Source organism: Diplotaxodon limnothrissa, linkage group LG16, assembly GCF_057381915.1.
Source record: "Diplotaxodon limnothrissa isolate DT_005_m linkage group LG16, D_limnothrissa_male_GT1.1, whole genome shotgun sequence".
NCBI classification, from domain to species: domain Eukaryota; kingdom Metazoa; phylum Chordata; class Actinopteri; order Cichliformes; family Cichlidae; genus Diplotaxodon; species Diplotaxodon limnothrissa.
The window spans coordinates 18,640,978-18,660,678 of record NC_140611.1 but is presented as its reverse complement, the minus strand read 5'-3'; the positions used below and the strand labels follow the sequence as shown (position 1 = coordinate 18,660,678).

At 40.6% G+C, this 19,701-nt stretch overlaps 1 protein-coding gene across 2 annotated transcripts; it reads right to left on the bottom strand.

Annotated features, from left to right (window-relative positions):
- Window positions 1-134: 134 nt before the first annotated feature.
- pou2f1b (POU class 2 homeobox 1b) lies at window positions 135-17,765 on the bottom strand. Of its 2 annotated transcripts, XM_085374473.1 has the most exons (15): window positions 17,720-17,765; window positions 8,270-8,335; window positions 7,541-7,632; window positions 6,750-6,845; window positions 5,675-5,848; window positions 4,928-5,045; window positions 4,730-4,821; window positions 4,369-4,542; window positions 4,051-4,192; window positions 3,771-3,916; window positions 3,406-3,594; window positions 2,761-2,875; window positions 2,328-2,661; window positions 2,141-2,229; window positions 135-1,026 (listed from the first exon to the last, which is right to left on the bottom strand). In XM_085374473.1, the coding sequence occupies exons 1-15, from the start codon at window positions 17,763-17,765 to the stop codon at window positions 755-757; spliced, it is 2,145 nt and encodes a 714-aa protein (XP_085230599.1). In that variant the 3' UTR covers window positions 135-754. The 2 variants fall into 2 exon arrangements, with proteins under 2 accessions (XP_085230599.1, XP_085230600.1); XM_085374474.1 differs by lacking the exon at window positions 6,750-6,845 and having other exon boundaries at window positions 17,720-17,757.
- Window positions 17,766-19,701: the final 1,936 nt, after the last annotated feature.

The following is a 19,701-nucleotide window of genomic DNA, read 5'->3' as shown; positions in this document are numbered from 1 at the left end:
TATAACCACGATTAAAAAGTGATAGTTAAATCTTAACTTAACATTAGACTTACAAAGATCGGAAAATGTCGAAAAATATAGACAGTAAAAGATAAAAAGGGAAAAAAAGTCTCTAAAATATAATTTGATATGATTTACAACAAGGCCTGTCAAGAAACAAAAAACCAAACGAACAAAAAAAACCCCAAAAAACAAAAACGAGAGATAATTAAAAAGAGCGACACACAAACCCCCATTAGTGATTACCGTATGAACATTGTGAAATTAGTAGTAAATCAATTAAGTTTGAATGTTAGAAGAGAAAGTTTGTTTTTGGTTAGAAGAATTTCAGAGAAAATTCTGACCTGCAAAGAGGAGGATATATATATATATGTATATATGTATATGTATATACAGCTCGATGACGCCGACGATATTTTCTCCCTGGACACTTGTCAAGGTTCAGGAGAAGCGGCAGGCCGACAACAGTGTCCATCTGGTTACTGTTTGTGTGGAAAATTAAAAAACATCCAAGAATCATAAAGAAAAAAAATAATAAAAGAAACCAACAGTTAAACCCACCCTTATGTTAAGTCCTTTTCTTTTTGGCGGCAGCAAAAGGATTAATTTATGGTAGATACAATGGAGAGGATGCGGGGTGGTTAGTGAAGTGCAGAGCCTATATCAGAGTACCACCCTCGTCCTACACGTTGTGAAAGGAGTAGTGCTTGACGTAATTAATTGGGCGTTAATTCGAGATGCAGCCTGACTGGCTTCACTGAGCCTTGGGGGCAGTGGTAATGGTCGAGGCTTGCACAGGCACAGCAGCCGTGCTGACTTGATGATGACCGTCGGCAGTGACCTGAAGCCCTCCCATGCCGGGCGACACCAGGCTGATGGGGTTGCTGGTGAGCAGCGACAGGTTCTGGGGGTTCAGGAAGAGCGGCGTGGTCACCAGGTTGGGGGTGTTACCAGCAGAAGTGTTGGCGAACAGCAGGTTACTGCCGTCCAGAGAGGTGATGGGGATTGTGCCGCTCGATGCCAGTGCTATGGAGATGTGAAAGAAACGGTGTAAAGGTAAGAAAGGTGCACAGGTTCACCAAATGAGGAGAGCATTTCCATCATCATTTTTTTGAGACCACACGATAAATTGTTTAATTCGCAGAAGTAATTTTCTCTAAGCAGGATAAAACCTTGTGGGTGTGGCTTAAATGAATCTGTTCTTATTATGCAAATGAGTCATGTCCTCATTAAGTGTTTGCTTTCATTACACTAATTATAGAAATAATGGGCAGTCTTATTGCCCTTATTTTTTCTAATCATCCTTTCAATCATTTATATACTCCAACTTATTTAGCTATTGTATTCATTGAGTCATTCCTTCTGCTAAATTTAGTCTAATTTGGTCGTTTGGCGTTAAGACGTTCCCCCAGGCCAAAAATATCTGTTAAAGAAAACAAAATAATATAAATTTTAAACTATTGCAATTTAAAAAGAAACAAAAGAGATAACCTTCTGACAGTTTGTGAACATTGCTTTGTCATAACTTCCTGTCACACCCTCAATGACCTCAAACTGATATTTAAATAAACAAATGACTTAACACAATAAAGTTATTTAAATTAAGCTGGCACCGCAATCATCCACAAACCCCAATCGCAAACATCTTGAAATCACAACAAAAACAAAAATATGACCACGATGACCCAGGGACTTCTAAGCAGCTAGCAACTGTTCTCAATTCCCAGATGTTTACTGACTATTGTTAAAAGATGAACAATAGTCAGAAAATGAAAAGTAGTAGTCCTGGGAGTGTGACTGAACCAGCCGTCAGTACTCCTCACAGCGTTGAGGGAGTGGAAATCAGAGGAAAAGGAATATGTCGATCAGTGCTGTGAAATCTTGGCTGTACAGTGGCTGTCATTAATTTTTTTTTTTTTTTTTATAAAGTGGGTTGATGAGATTTGTAAATCATTGTATTCCGTTTTAATTTACATTTTACAAAGCTCCCCAATATTTTTGGATCTGGGGTTGTACATTACAAAAATCAGTCCTTATCTGCAGGTCTTGGAACCTCATAATCACATAACTACTTGCAATTCTGATTAGAAACTATGTGCACAGACATAATTCAATGACTTGTCATGTAACAGGTGCTCACCTTGAATGGTAGCCAGAGTGCTGTTGCTCATGAGAGCAGGGCTCAGTGCACTGCCCAGGCCGCCAGGAGCCAGACTGAGGAGGGCACCCCTGGACACACAAAGAAGATCATGTAGTATAACAAAAACAACACCTCAACAACTGTCTGGCTTTCACAAAGATCTTATATGAACACAGCTCATGCTAACCCTTGAGTAAACTGCGAAGATGCCATCAGTGCTGGGTTGAGCCCTGCAGCAGCAGCCATAGCTGCAAAACTGGCGCTGGGTAGCGAGGCGGCCCCCTGCAACGCGGCAGAAAGCCCCGGAGCTGCCACCATCACCTGACCCGTCCCTAAACTGGTAGCGATGGATGAAGGCGCCTGGGTGACAATGGTTGGCGCCTGCGTGCCAGCTTTGCTCTCCGTGCTCGTGGACTGATTACTCGTCTGGGACGTGCTTAAAGACAGAGAGCTTGTTGCTGTGGTAACCACAGGCGCAGTTGAGATGACAGATGCAGTGTTTGTGGCTCCAACTGTCGTGCCTTGTTGAAGGCAGATAAAAAGAAATTAAAGTGAATTTTTAATCAACATTTACCATCGGGTATACACACACGCACAAAGTGAATAGTGCACGCACACACCTGTGAAAGACAAACTGGGGATGCTGGTGTTGGTGAGAGGCATCACTGGGTTTACAGTCAGAGTGGTGGGTGTGGTAATAGTTGGGCTGCTATCAAGGCTTGCTGTGCTGGCCACCTGGGCAAAAGAAGGAGAATTGGAGGATTTAAATACAAGTCGAAAGACAAATTGGTCGACATTCTGATATTCTAGCTGAGCCCACAGAACATATAAGGACCTGCCATGTAATCAGAGACAGTACATATAAAAAGATGAATGATCCCAAAATTAGATTTAACAAAAGGTGGATCAGAGAAACAGGACAATTCTAAAAATCACACTGCTTTTTCTAACTACAAATGGGTCTAAAATTTGCAATATGGACACTATTTTGTGTTATGCATGACGTAAATCTAGGGAATAAATAAGTTATAAGAATAAACTTATTAGACAAATATTTACTGAAGTTCTTTTCGTGTAGAGTTCTACAGAGGACAAGAGACAGGATGAAATCTTATGGTACTTCTACAATGACTTCACATTTCAGACCCAGATGCATCATCCATATTTTACGTTAAGTCTCCTAACGTGATCCACATATAGACACATAAACTTTAAACACAGTATTAAACAGTGCTGAGAATCCCTTTGGTGAGTGGCAGTCTTACCAAAGGGCTGCTGGGGGTGAAGATAGATTTGATAGGGGTGTTGCCTCCTCCACTGTTGCCACTACTGGGAGGATTAATCCTCTTCTCTTTCTGTCGTCGATTGCAGAACCAGACCCGAATCACCTCCTTCTCCATGTTGAGCTGGTCAGCGATCATGGTGATCTCTTCAGAGGTAGGTTTTTGGTTCTGCTTGAAGAGGGCAAAGAAGCCAGAGATTCCCTGTCAGCACTGAGGAAACTGCTGTACTGTGTTTTTTCTACCATTAACGGAGGACTAAAAGTGTATAATGTGATCATCTCAGATACTGAATAACCAAACTTTTCCTTATATAATCAATATGGAGTTCCGAAGTGTGTGTTTCTCACCTCCAGAAAGCTCTTTTCTAAGGCCACTCGAATGTTGGTCTCGATACTGGTTCTTTTCTTCCGTCTGCGGTTGATTCCCTCTATGCCCATGCCCTGGGAACCCAGGGCACTGGGGCTCGACAGGGACTGGTCAGATGTCAGGTTCTCTGCACAAACAGCATTGACACAAAGAAAAGGAAGGGAGGTAAAGACAAGGTATGCATACACAACCCACCCACAAGCACCAATGTGAGAAAGCAAGAGTGATCAGCTGCACAGTCAGGTGGGGTCAGAGACAAACCTGCATCATTGAGCCACTTCTCCAGCAATGGCTTGAGTTTGCACATGTTTTTAAAGCTCAGATTCAAGGCCTCAAAGCGAGAAATAGTAGTTTGGCTAAAGTCGTTTCCATACAGCTTCCCCATGGCCAGGCCAACATCCCCCTGTGAGAAGGAGAGATTTACCTGTGAGTTATTTATAGTGGTATATTACATGAACAAAGATCTGAATATGATCTGAATATGAAAACAGCCATGTGTTTGCAGTTTAAAGAAATGCCCACATCCGCAAGTCAAAATATAACTGAACTTATGGTGATTGACTGACTCTCAGCACACACCTGCGTAAAGCCCAGTTTGATACGTCTCTGTTTAAAAGTCTTGGCAAACTGCTCCAGCTCCTCAAGGTCACTAGGTTCCTCCAGAGTGGGAGTATCCAACCGTTTGGGTGGCGTCTGACTGTGAGGCAGGGACTGAATAGGTGTGGTTGCTGTTGTGCGGGTTGGGGTTGCAGGCTGGAAAGACGAGAAATACAGCAAATGTGACTGTTTTGTAGGTTTAAAAAGAGTTAAAGAATAAATTATTGAGAATAAATCATTAAAAAAAAAAAAAACTTGTCAAGCTGTCAAATGTAAGCACTACCAGAGTAACTGAAGACAATTTTAAAGCTAGTTTAAAAGATGTACTTGCATCATTACCAACCTGAGTTGCAAGGGTGATGCTTGGTTGAGTCGACAGGAGGTTAGGTTGGCTTTGAGGTAGTTGAGTTAGAAGACTCTGGGCTTGCAATATGCCTGAAGTGGGGATGATGGATGGAAAGGAAAGATTAAACAAAAGCTTCGATAGCCATACTTGAGTACATCTCTCCTTGTAATTCTGCAGCGCAACAGATCAACCTACCCTGCTGGGCCTGCGGAGCCTGTGAGATAATGAACTGAGGCTGCAGTGACGTGGCGATAGGGTGGCCAGGCTGAACCAGGACAAACTGGGGCAGACTTAGATTCTGCTGTTGTAAAGACTGCAAAAAATATGAAAACAACCATCTAACTGTTTATAAAGCTCACAATCCTAAAGACTTTGACACAACTTTGTTTCATGTAAAATTGTCCCACAATGTCTACATTTATTCTAATCATGTGTAATTTGGTACAACCTCTACTTTTCTATTGCTCTGACAGGGTAGCAAACAAATATGTATTAAGCTATGTGTAATGTGTCTCCACATATTTATAAGTGTAGAAGTTCCATTATTAAAGTGCAGTCCTCAACTACTTTGATGAATAAACGTTCTTGCCAAAGCCATTACCACAGATGTTGAGGACTATTTTGTTTGTAACAGTTCATTTTGTCTAAGAGAGAAAGCTCGAGTCATTTAGGTCATTTGCATGTTTTCCTCATTCTTTAGCTGCCTTGTTTGCTCCCAGAAAGGCAGTTTCAAATAATCCAATATGGCCTTCATACCGTTTGAAAAAACAATATTGATATTTAATTTCACCACAGACTTTTCATGTCTATTGTTTGTATGTGGAAAGATGTTCAGCTTTACTTTTTTGTGTGTTGTGTAGGGCTACAAGCTTGCAAACACTTTACGGTACAACATTTTTCAGAGCTTGCAGGAACTCTGGCGCATAGGGGATTGAGCCTTACAGGGGCAATCTGGATGGGCTGTGACAGGGGCAGCTGGGTAATTGGTGTGGCTGCAGAGGCTGAGATGTTGTCCCCGGTGGTGCTGTTCTGCTGGTTGGCAGAATGCTGCACGGCAGCAGCCAGGAGCTGCACTTGGGCCTGCTGGAGAAACAGCTGCTGCTGCATTGGGCTCAACTGAGGCAGACAGGAGGAAAACAGAGACACGTAAGTGTTAATACAAGTAACTTATGATCATCAGATAAGTTAGTAAGTATGTCAGTGTTGTCACTATACTTTACTTCGATAGCCTTCCAAAGCTAGTACAATACTGCAGTGAAATATTAGAGAAATCCAATTCATGTGTGCATAATATTACTCACTAGAGTCTTGATATATTGGTTTTTCATCATTATGTATGATAAGAGAGGCACTTTAATTACCCGTGCCTTGGTCTGGCTTTATGAACAGCAGCAGGTTGATCGGATTGTTTGATGCATTTGCCAACAATTGTTTTATTGTTTCGGTGGCTGCTCCAGTTCACTGAACTAGACCACAGCTCTGTCTATTCTAATTATACCGACTTGTGTTCATACACCTTTACAAATGATACTGAAACAGTTTTTTTAATTATTATTTTAAATTTACCATGTCAAACTAGTGACTGTTTATGAAAACTAATGAACAGTATTGCACTTAGCTTTTAACAGAGGTATCAAAGTTATACTGAATAATGTGGCAACACACATATGGTCCTCCACAGGCAGATGGAGACTCATGCAGCTGAGCCAGGCACAAGTGCAAATGAGCATGTTGATGTCATGTTCAAACTCAAATCCACATGCTGAGTAAACATTCAATCCTACATCGCACTGCAGCTGCATTCAACCATCCCTGGGCCATGGCTGGATATGAAATGTGTCATGTGGCTGGTTTAATGGCGAGTGCAGAGACACAAAGACTATGTCTAACCACAGGGATGAACAGGCAGACAGGCAGAGAAGACGCCAGCTTCAGCCAAGTTATCGTTTCGTCACCCAGCTGTGATTGACCGTGTGGGGGTGTCACCCCAAGATACACAACCAGGGTTTTAACTTACTCCAGCAATCTGTCCCCCGGCCAACATTAGCTGGGTTTGAGGCAATACGCTCTGCTGGACGGAGGTCGGAAGAGCACCCGAGTCTTCCGACTTTGACTAGTGGGGGTGAAGCAGAGGGGGGGAGGCTTAGACGAGATCTTCTGAGTTTTAACTTCATGTCATTGTAGCCAACATGAAATTAATTAAAAGCAATTTCAATGAATATTCAATTCAAACATTAAGCACTGCTAAATTAAAAGAAAAAAAAAAAAAGCATACTAGTGAAAACAATGAAACGTTCTATTTCCATGCTACCTGAGTGGCTTTCTTTAAATGAGTCTTTGGTCTTTGAACGCAGAGAGGAATTTGAATTAGAAAGGCAGCGATAAAGTGGGTATTTAAAATGTGCTGCAGCCTTCAGAGACAAGAAAAGTGAAGTGAAGGGAGGGGAGAGTTGAGATGCTAATTAAAATAACTGTTATGCAGTGCATGTAAATTCTGCATAGATTTGCATATTCTCGGCCATCTGTTTCCGAGCAACCACAGAGCAGCTAATTAGCATACAGGGTTGATTAATCTGCCTTGTTGCCAGGCGACACTGGGAGAGCCTGGCTCATTTAAATGAACTCTTTCTGCTTGTGCATGTTTGAGTGAAGATGAGCATACCTCTGTTCAAACTTCACACCTCATTTTCGAGGCTACAACAAATGTGTGACATTACACCAAAACCAAACGTGCTCCCACCACAAAAACAGGAAAACAAAAAGTTACTTAAAAAGGTCAAGTATGCAATGTTGTACACAGTGTGGTACCTGTTGGAGGAGGGCTTGTGCATGTGCATTAGTGATTGCACTTGTGGTGGGCACCGTCTGCCTCTGAAAATCCAACCCATTGGTTTGGATACCTGAGAAAAGAAAATTTGAATTTATGCCATGTGCTGTTTGACACAACGTATGCCGTAAAAAAAAAACAAAAAAAAACAAAAAAAAACAACAACAACACAAAAACAAAACACAACAACAACAAAAAATAACAAATTAAAAAAGAAAAAAGAAGAAATCACTGACAAGAGAAGAAGAATCCATTTTCAAATACGAGGAAAAACTCTAAAAACATATTTTTATAAAGTGGCAGCATCTGTACTAGCTAACAAAATTATATATTTTAAGAGCATAAACAAACAATACTGTCAACAACATCAATTAATGTGTCATTACCCAGCAGGAGTACAAAGCTGTGCAATGAATCTGGATCTTCACTCTAAGCGTGTAATATTCAGACATAATGCACTGTGAGGTAAATGCCTCATATGACAAAGAGAGCTGCTAGCAAGCATTTTTGGAAAGCTGCCATCAATGTTTTCAAAATGAGATCATACAAAGAGAAACAGCAGGGGGGGGGGGGTTTCTGTGACTTGAGCTGCTAAAATGTCCAAATAATTGCTGGCTATGACTCTGAAACCTGTTGAATGAGGTGGTAAAACTAAACACATTCTGATTTAAAAATGAAGATAACGGGAGAAAAAGCTGGAGATCACTCACCGGTGTTCCCGTCACCACTCTCCATTGCACATTTAGTAGTTTCTGACTGATTATTCACTTTAGCATCTGAAAGAGCCAGACAGAGACATGCTCACAGGCACTGCCGCCAAACAGAAGAACCTATTCTCTGATTTCAGGCGTACTTTCACTTTTGTCATCTGAGTACAACCATCACTGCACGTCAGGATATTCTTAATGAACAATAGCATTTCAGTCGCATTCATCATTTAAAGCAGCAAGCACTGAACAATACTAATCTCCAAAAAACTAACAGAAAAAAAACAACAAAAAAAACAAAATCCCAGCAGCAGACTCATGAGGTCTTAATGCAACATAATCGCACAATGACATCGACCACCAGTGCAGTCCAGGTGAGCTCTGTTACAACCTCATCAAAAAACTCACCCGCTCTTGCTCCACCTGCGTTTTCCAGCATGGCTGCTGAACCTATCAAGTAAAACTGCCTGGGCTGGGCAAGCCCACCGACAGGGTGTCCGGCGCTCTCCCACCTCCTCTCTTCACTCTCCACTGGTCAGCAGTGAGCAGAGTTCAATACAACCAGAGTTACACACAGACACAGTGGCAGTGTCCACCGCACGGTTCACTGAGCAACACTGGGATACGCGCACTGAGAGAGCCAACGGGGTTTAGGCAAACAGCTCTCCGTGCCTTTCCCTGCTCGCGCTTTTCTTTTCATATGGCTCTGCCCCTTTTTCTCTTTTACTGTGCCTACTGTGCACTCTCTCTCTACCGCTCCCCCTCTCCCGTGTGCCAAGATTGTCTGTACTTCTGAAAAAGTTCGCCCTCTCCCTCTCTTGCTGGAATGAAACAAACGACAAGTGCAGCTGGCGGCCTCCTCCAACTCTGCTGCCGCCCCCCCACCCTTCCTCCTCCAACTCTATAATGAAGCATAATCAGTATTCAGCTGATTAAAGCCGTATGCAAATCTGCCCCTGCCTCGTTAGCAATGCAAGGCTTTGAAGTCCTGCGAGCAACGCATTTCACACCGGGCTCTGAAAGCTTTCTGCATAATTTAAACCCCTATAAATATTTATCAGCTCATTAGCATATTAATTGGATGGCTTTTGGAGGACGATAAAAAACAGGGGAATAAGGACGATAGAGAGGAGAAGGAGAAAAAAAGTGCTCAAACTAGCACTTGGCGCAGCAGAGAGAGGGGAGGCAGCAGCACAACACCAATTACTGTGCAAGTGCGGGCCTAAAAAGTAATTAGCTAAGAGCAGGTAAAGGGCTGAAGATATCCCAGAATGCACCATGAGGTGGTCTGGGTATGTTAGCAAGGTGGACTGCATTAATAGAACGTCTACGACTGCTCGCTCAGAACATCTCCAGGAGTCATGGAGACTTGGCCCAATTTCTAAGGGGGGGGGGAGGGGGGGGGGGGGAGCTCGCTCAATCGGAAATAAATAACTTCACATTAATCCACCACAAGCCTGTCATTACTGCTAGACCCCCTGTGGCTAAGGCATTCCACAGCGAGCGGCTACAGAAAGTGGGTGGCGGGCTGTTGCTGTGTACGTTTATGTTGTGCTTGGGGATTAGCATATTTAAATTAGCTTTACATTCCAATAGTATTTCCTTTGAAGCCCTTTTAAATTCATTTCCAACAAGCGCCAAGTGCTAATACAGCAGGGAAGCGGCTCGGTTACGGTGCTGCACTGGTGTCCAGTGAGTCATAGCGACTGGACTGGAATGCATGGTTGTATTGTGGTCTAGAAGGGAAGGGGCTTACCAACTAAATCTACAACAACTGCTGCTGGCTAAAGCTCTAATCAACTTCTTCACTTATCCTCCTGCCTGACGAAAGGCATTTACATACTAGCTGACCAAGGGAAACAATGCCAAGAAGGCCCCAGTGGCTTTAACAAAGTACATACTGGAAAACAAACACACCTTTGTCAGCACAAGCAAGCCTTCACTCACCAAGGTATAATGGCAGCCATCTCTAAACTGCAGATAGCCAGAGACCCTTGAGATTTTTTTGTCTGACATACCCCAAATAGCTGCAAACACAACCATTGCGAAGTATAATGTATATTTTAACTGAGTGGCAAATGGATGTTGTTCATTAGAGTCACCACTAAGATTTAGTTTCATTATCATTTAATCTGCCAATTATTTTTATTCCCAAAGCTCAAGATGATATCTTCAAAACATCTGATTTTGACCAATGATTGAACACCCAAAAGTAAGAGGTTTACTGTAACTGAAATCCAAACAAATGAGAATCTTCAACTGATGAATATTCAGCAGCTTTTGTTACAAATTCCCACCACAACCAAAAATATTACCATTTTATATACTTTCACACACACGCACTGGAGCCCTGAACTCTTCTAGATGTTAGTTTGCAAATGCCAGACACAGATTAGACATCGAGGTGAGAAAAGTCCAGGTAACAGTCACAGCTTGCGAGCAGTCATAGTGCGTCTACTGCGCCTTGCCTAAACCACACGGACAACCCGAACACTAAAAGAGATAACCCAGCTCTCTTTTTGTGCATCTCAGGACTTTTAAAGAAATTCAGAGAACACCGCTTACTGCTGCTAATCTGCTTGTGCCATCTTGTAGCTGGTAGCAAATAGGTTATCTAAATAAGAGCGTACCCTTTATTTAAGAAAAGAAATAAATGCTCAGCAAACTTACCAGACTCTACTCCTCTTTCTGACTGTCCTCAACTCTCTGTCCAGCTCTAACCTCTCTGTTGCCTCTGACTGATGACACTATTATGAAACATTTCTATAAGCACTTCATTCCTTTCTAATTAAGACTTGATTTGATATTTCTGAGGGTCTTTCTACATTCTTGGCCTTTTTGTGCTTTAAAAAAATGATCAGATCTCTCTTTTGTGTGTCATTGCCCGTCTGCCAAATAAACACATGCATAGGCATCTTAACTATATTTTATAGAGCATGTTACCGTTTTATGAAATCTGGTGTTTTTTTTATTTAACTTTATCTTAATATACACAATGACAGATGTCATTGTGACTTGTAACAAACCAAACTGCTTGAAACTTTGTCAAGAATTTTTTAAGTTGTGATAACTTTATGAATAGACTTCCCAACATATAAGCATTAGGAGACATAGCTGTTATGTTCCATTATGGGCAGAATTTCTAGTGGTACAATTAAGAAGGCAAGTAAGAGCTGTGTAGTATATCCTTTGGTGTAATTGTAATTCTATAATTTGTGTGAGTGCTTTCAAGGCACATTTTTATAATAATTACAAACACAAACATATTTGTTTAGTTAACAACTCTAGGGACAACTGTTTTTAAAAAGGGTCAAGCTCCAGAAACACTGCTTGACCTTATATTCTTCGCTATGCACCCTGGAATGGGGGGAATTTTTGTCAGAAACCTCTGCTCTGTTTTGACAACCCCAGGAACTGGGGTTTGGACCCCTCAGTCCCCCACTATTGTTATTATGCTCACAAAGCCTCAGACCACACCAATAGCCTTCATTTATATGCTTCTAGAAAGTATACCTACACTTCTGTGTACTGATGTCCAGTGTTGAGCCTCCATACAATAGATTTTAGCCTGACTCAAGCCTATTGTTTACTAAGGCAGTTATGGGAAATGTCACACTAGCCTGCAAAGTCTCAAAGAGGCCATCTCAACAAAGTGCACAGGAGAGGTTAAGAAATAAGTCTTCTGTTCTTGACTTAATGCAACCAAATGAGAAAACAAAGGAGAAGTAGACACAGTTATCAGCAGTGCACTCCAACACATGTACAGCTACTTGGTTGAATGGGTTTGCAAAACCTTGCTGTGGAATAATGCTTTATACAAATACCCTGCAAAGAGAATTCTAAATAGCTATCTCATTAGTGCAGTAATATGGGATGGCTGGCTGAATACTGCAGAGCCGTTAATGTGAGCGGAGAGATTCAACTTGAGACAGAATGAAACTTAATTAGCACATCCACATTCTGTCCTGCTACCTATATCCTTCATCTTAAATATAAAATACATCCAGACCACTTTTCCACATCTGGATCAGTCTTAAATACTTAGACTGGTTTGGAACAGTCTGGTGTACGGTTACGACAGATAATCATTCAGTTTGAGGCAATTAAAACTAGGCAAAAAGCTTTGTGGTTTAATGCAGCATCAAAATGAATACCCAAACAATTCAAAATCGCTTTTAATACCAGTCAGTGTATTAAACCCAAACAGTCTGACAACAGAGGGTCGAAGCAGCAACAGTGGACTGAGCTCACAAATGAGCCAAACACTGGAAGCAGTGTAATTTGATGAACAGTAATGGGGCTAACATCACTGCAAGCTACTGTGGTATCTCTCTAGGGTGGTCATTAGCCAACTGTCTATAGGCTAGGTGGGAAATTCAATCTAACCAAATTAAAGTGAAGTTTCTCAGGGACAACAACTCAGCTACTTCAAATAGGCACGTACAGAGGTTAGCCACATGAACCAGTACTACAGTCTGAATTCAGACACACATTCACTACTTAAGAAAACAGCACATGCATGAACATTTGATTATTAATGTGTTGTAGGGCTGCACGATTAATCGTTAGAAAATCGCGATCTCGATTCATACTTATGTGCGATCTGACGACGACCACGATTGTACCGCATTTTGATCCGGGACGTAATCTGCATGAAAACAAGCGCTCACTCTTCCTGTTCAACAAATGACAAGGGCGGACCCTTATACCACGTGATACAGAAGCTGTGCCGTGTGATGCTAAAATTAGCAGGGATTAAACAACGGAGAACACGTCAGGGATGACGAGAAAGTGACAGGAGAAAATCCGTCCCGGTCAACCACCCAAACATCAATAACGGGAACCTTATACAGCGCTTCCCTATACACGTCGAACTCCCGCAGGCACAAAGAAATTACGGAGGCTATTACTTATGACCTGACCAAAGATATGGCTCCCATCAACACTGTGCAAAACAAGGGATTTAGGAAAATGATCAACACCCTAGACAAACGCTACACAGTGCCGTCCCGCAACTATTTTTCTATTGTTTCACTACCTGCTCTATACATGCAGTGTCGAGCAACGGTGGAGATGGAATTTCAAGCAGTACAACATTTTGCAGCAACAACAAAACGTGAGACATTTGTTGTTTTTATGTTTATTTATTGTTTTTATGTTCAGTCTCAACTGTTACGAAGTTGATGTGCAGTTAATAAGTGCAATAAATATTTATACTGGAAAAGAAAATCGTGATCTCAATTCTAAGCCAAAAAAATCGTGATTCTCATTTTATGCAAAATCGTGCAGCCCTAATGTGTTGTGTGTTTTACTTTTGTCTAATAGGAAAACAGTGCAGCCTTTTTCCTTTGGAAAAAAAAAAGTATCCAGCTTCCTGACTGTTGATACAAGCCAACATTTTAATCTCATCTATTTAAAGGACGGGCATTATTGCAATGATATTTCAGTCTGGATATTTTCAGACAAAAGGCCTCTGTTTTCTTAACGTGCTTTGCATTATATCGTGTTTGCAGCATTAAAAAAACGTTTTAATGAAATACAAATGTTTACTAATACTAGTGATCTTAATTATGTTAAGCACATGACAGTCATCATCAGGAACAATGTGACTACTTCCAATCTTTAGTAGAGATGGCACGATACCACTTTTTTATGTCCGATACCGATACCGATATCATAAATTTGGATATCTGCCGATACCGATATGAATCCGATAGTGTTTTTTAATCAACAAAACTGTTTTTTAAAATATCTTGCTGCATTTTGCAAGTCTGCAAGTTCATACTCAAGTTTAAAACAACAACTACACTAAAGCTATTCTGTTATACCTGTATACAAAAAAAATATTTCATAGTTCAGCAATACTGATCAATCTAATAAACTTAGACCTACACCATCCTCCCTATTCTGGTATTTTAAAGAGTACTTAGCGTAAATATTAAGCAACCTAACTAATAGGGTTCCAACTCCCAGCAACAACAAAAATAAATAAATAAAAAATAGGGAACCACCCCTCACGCGCCACCTCATGATGCTTAATCGACGTAATCAACCTTAATTTGATGCAGTGTGAAAAAAAAAGCACAGAAATCAATTATTTTTCAAGAAATATTAAATAGATTCAACATCTTTCTTCAACAAAATTGCAGACTGCACAGATGGTACCTTCCCAAAGGAAAAAGTACTATAGCTTACTAGGGTATATATATTAGACTTAATAGTCACTATATACAGTAATTGACTTCTATTCATTTTACATCAAATTAAAACTTTGTGTGTCAGATAATTATTTATTAAAAGCTAGACATTTTAAATGAGAATAAGAAAGAAAAGTATGTCTTTGTGCCCCCTTTTCCCAGTTAATGCCCTATCGGCCCCCCTGGCTAAACTTTGCTAGATCCGCCCCTGCACAGTTACCAGCGTCAGCTACGTAGAAAAAGATCCTGGTGTAGAAAGTAATATTAAATAAATTCTAACAACAGCTTATCAAGCTTAAACGTGCTGCTGTTGTTCAGCCGCTGGTTTCCTCTTTCTGGTGCAAAGTGGGCCAAAAACAAAGACGGACTCGCGACAGAAAAGCCGATCAGCTGATCATTTAAGCAGTTTCATGATTGAAGTAGCAGCCGGAGAGCGAGAGGCAGTCGCTCGTTAAGCTTAATGCAGGAATGCTTTACAAACATTCAGAGATGGACTTACACACTTGCTTTACTTCTCTCGGGGATAACTTTGTCGGAGATGAAATGCCAGGTTGCTAGCGAAGCTCCAAATGCTATCCAGACCACAGGTCCCGCATGCCACAGCCGCTCTATCACGTGATGCATACTGCTCCGACATGCTAACGTTCTGAGGTGAGTTACGGCGTGTTGCAAGTTTTGTGAGGTGCTTTCGTGATATTTAATGGATCGGATTACATTTTTTATTTTTCTCCGATATCCGATCCAGTCATTTAGGTCAGTATCGGACCGATACCGATACGTAATATCGGATCGGTCCATCTCTAATCTTTAGTATATAGAGTCTGATTTAATCTTCCAAATTAGTGTGTCATTTGTCTTAAAAAGCCTCCGTTTTTACAGATAAAGACCAGCTGGAAACATCTGCTTTACCTTGCTGCACTGTTTAATAAGGAATTGCTCTCTTTACCAGAGATCACCAAAAACAAAACAAGTAGTTACAACCCGAGGGCACAAAAGAGCTCTTTTTTTGGTTATAATTTTCCTCCATTTAAGAAAAAAAAAAGAAAGAAGAAGTCGTCTGACTGGAGCTTTCATGGAGGCCTTCTCAGTACTTTGAGATGGCATGTCCTGAATTTATTACGGCGAATGATGCATTATTCATAACAACTGTGTTTACATCAATGAATATTCATGATGGAACTACAAGGCTGGAATGAGGGTGGAACTGTAAAACTGGTTAAATGAGAAAAGTAGACTGAGTGTGAGGAAGACAGAATTACTTCTCGTATGTTCTTAAGTGCCCAAATTTAATATGCAAGATTTTTTTTTTAAATTCCAGACAGTCAAAATGCTAACAGACACATTAGAATGTAACACTTCGAGCATTATTTTGAATATTAAACCATTTATGGCCTTTCTTCTCAAACAATCTATATCTTTTAGATTCATAACTGTCTTGCAATATAGAAGGAAACTGCCTGTAATGCCTGTCTGCGCATAAAGTTGCTAACAATGTGGGCAAAGTTTGAAATGAGTGTATCTACATCGGAAAGAATTCAATCTTATTCAAGAATCCTTAACAAAAAAACCAAACCTAAACCTTGTTTTAACTTGCTAAGGGACAATACGTTCCTCTGTAATTATAAGATAATGAGCCAGTTAAACCACTTTGAAAAAAAAAAAAAAAAAAAAAAAAAAGACAAGAACCCCCCCCACACACACACACCTGATGTGTCACACAAAAGCTTTTCTGGCGCATTTTCTCAAATATAAAAAGTTGAACAGCAAAGATAATTACCTGCTCTTTACTGTTACTACAGACCTCAGACACGCTTCTATAAAACAAACTAAACAGCAAGCTCAGCTACATGGACTAAAGGAGAAGAAAAAGTGCCATCAAGCTGTGTCTTGCCCGGCCATGAAAGCAGCAGAGTGAATAATAAGAATGCCCTGCCTGTTATTACTGTGGCCTTCCGGAAGTGGGCCTCACCACCCCTCCCTGTGCCTGGGGGTGGCGGGTGGGGGATACACAGGTATAATCTTTGAATTCAGCCCAAGAACTCCAGCAACAAACACGCATGACGCGTACAAACCCGGTTCTCAAAACCGTTACGTCAGGCGCAATTAAAAGCTGCACAAATAAATTACACACATTGTAATGAGATGGATTAGTTCGCCTGGCAGACCAGGACCAAGCCGATGCCAGACTACTCCCACCTCAAGTTTAAAATAATAATATTTTTAAAAAAGTGCTCCACCCAAATTTCTAACTGTTTAACTTCCGAAATAAAGATGTCAAACACATTCATCTCAACATCTTACTATATATGTATCTGTACTAAACTTAAAAAAAAATTTGAAATAAAATCGCCGTGTACGTAAAGTTAGCCGATAAAGGGCTGACAAGTTGTAGCCAGTTAGCCGCTTGGAGGACAGCCGTATTCAAATGAAACACGGGAGGCCACATTTGAAAAGTCATCAGGCGTCGTGACACGTTATTGTGTTGACATGCATTTATTGTGTGCTCCTCGTCGACTGCTGTAACGCGCTGAACTCCGCACACTCTGGCTCAGGCAGGCAGGCCCCGCATGAATAACACAACAGGCTGTGCCGTGGCTCCGCTGCGCCGAGCACACAAAAGGCTGGGGCAAAACGCTCCGCTATAAAAATCACGTCGAGCACAAGCACTCCGAGCTGACTCCGTGTGTCTTTAACAAAGGGAAGGTCTGCTACAGTTGGATTAAATAACACCCTCCTCCCTTATAAACGACCCTTTGAAAACATACGAGCGCAGCCGCTGCCCGACTCGGCTAAAATGAATATGCAAACCCGTTTCAAAAGCTTCGGTGTGTGCATCAACACAAAGCCAAGCGCTAGCACGGCAGCTAACGCTAGCCACCTAGCATAATCATTTCAATCAAACCGCGTTCGTGAAAGGTCTAAATATGTCATACATGAACCAGAGCCACGATGGCGATTACTAATAAAATATGCTAAATTGTATTTGTCGACAGAGGTATGAATATGTAGCGGCGTACAGCCGTCTAATCACACAAAGGGGGGGAGGCATGTTTCCATGTAATTTGCCGTCGCACTGCAAAGGCTCGTTTCCTCCTCTGTCAAATTACAGTTGGCTAGCTGTGTGTAAACTAAAACAGCGCCTAATATCGCCCATATCTGCTAATCAATCTGCATTTCATCAGTATGCCGTTAACATAAATTGTGAGTAACACAGTTTGAATATGAGTATGAATATGTAAAATGCTGTAATCATTACCTGCTCCTGAACTCTCATCTTGACTCGCTGCTCCTCCGTCCGCCATTTTGAATATTTAACCCGAAATCCCAGCCCTGACACACACACTCGCACATATACACATACACAAATGCACGTGCACGTTTTCACGGATACCCGCATGCGCTCAGGGACCTGGTCTGGGGATAGTGGAGCGTGTTGTGAGCTGTGGCTTATTTACATACTTAAACAAGCATCTTGTTTTCTTTACACAATAATTTTTGAATTGAACAGGCCATGGGCGGATCACCCAGCGGACCTGCGCAGTATAATCGCGGAAAACATCAACACTAGCCCTGAAAATTGCCCAGAGCCATTTATGCTGGTTTGACTCGCCACTTAAAAGTCAAATAAAACAAAATATACCCAGAGGAATTTAAAAAAAAATGCGTAATGTGTGACAACCACAGTCATCTTAATCGATGACTCAGGCACAGACTATTTCACAGAAATATCAGGAGAAATATTGTATTGCTATTTACTGGGGATTTATGAACTTGTATTGATGCTTTGTCTCCATGTGGTGCAGCAAAACATTGATTAGACCGTCTTACTTCAAAAACATATACAAAGCATGAAGCAACAGAAGAACAATGCAAAGACTTTTTCTTTTTCATATATTTGCTTACTATCTCTGATATCATTGCTGTTTCTGTTTATTTATGGAAAAAGTAAACATGTAAATCAAGAACACATTTCCTTATATCCCCACCCCTTCCTGCATGTTGTCCATTGATCTATACCAGGATATATATCAAAATATACCAGGAGTACAACGGTTTTCATCCCACTTTGAATAACCGTACTTTATAGGGAAAAGAGTGTGCCTTTTTTAATTCTTAAATTAGACCTATATATGTGTGTGTCTGTGTGTATATATATATATATATATATATATATATATATATATATATATATATATATATATATATATATATATATATATATATATATATATTGATTGGTTTTTTTTAAGTGGTTTTTTTTTTTAAGTGTCATGCTTCTGAAATTCAATATTTCCGTTTTTAATGTTATCATTTTATCCCTTCATCCAGAGTCATGGTGTTGGTATTCTTGGACTGGCTGACAGTCCATCACAGGGCTAATATAAAGAAACAGACAACATACTCTCATATCTACAATTGTGGTCAGACATTTACATACATTGAACACGGGGATGAATGAGCTTTTACTGGCTTCTTTGAACTTTTCATTTTCCAGGGTAAAGCACACATCTTTATTGGCTTTGAAAAAATAAAAAATGGCTACACCAGTTTGAATTTGTTTTTGGATTTTCTTGAATCCACACAGTGTCAAAAGTCTTCATCCTCAAATACATACACCCCCACTAATGTTTGGTGAAATGTCCCTTAGCATCTTGCACCTTGACCAGATGCTTTTGATAGCCATAAGCAAGCTTGTGGTTGGATATTTGATCGCTCGTCAGAATTTATAGAGTTCATTTAAAATTATTGGTTTCCTGGCACAGACCTGGCTTTTAAGCATAGTCCACATATATTTAATAATTTTAAGGTCTTCTTAAGTAGTACAGATACTAGTGTTAAAAAAAATACCCCAGTAAAAGTAATGAAGCAACTTCTTTACTCAAGTGCAGGCTCTGAAGTGTACTCAAAGTAAGAAAGTAAAAGTTAATTTCCACCAGCTGTTTTTGTGCAAAGCTCACTGAACCTGTAATAATTAAATGATAGTATATAGGAAACAAACTTTATTTCAGTCTAAATTCAATTATAACAAAGGCACTACACATGAATCAGTTAAGTAAAACATGAGAAGAGAAAAAAATAAAAAAATAGCTCTATTTTCTGTTGCCTACATTGTGGAGGGTGATTTTGCCTCTGACCAGGAAAATGGGGAGGGGGACGATGTTAAAGTGGCATTCATCAGGTGGGAAACTCTAAAATCAGTTTTAGTGGCTTTAGTGACTCACAGCTCAGAATAATTTC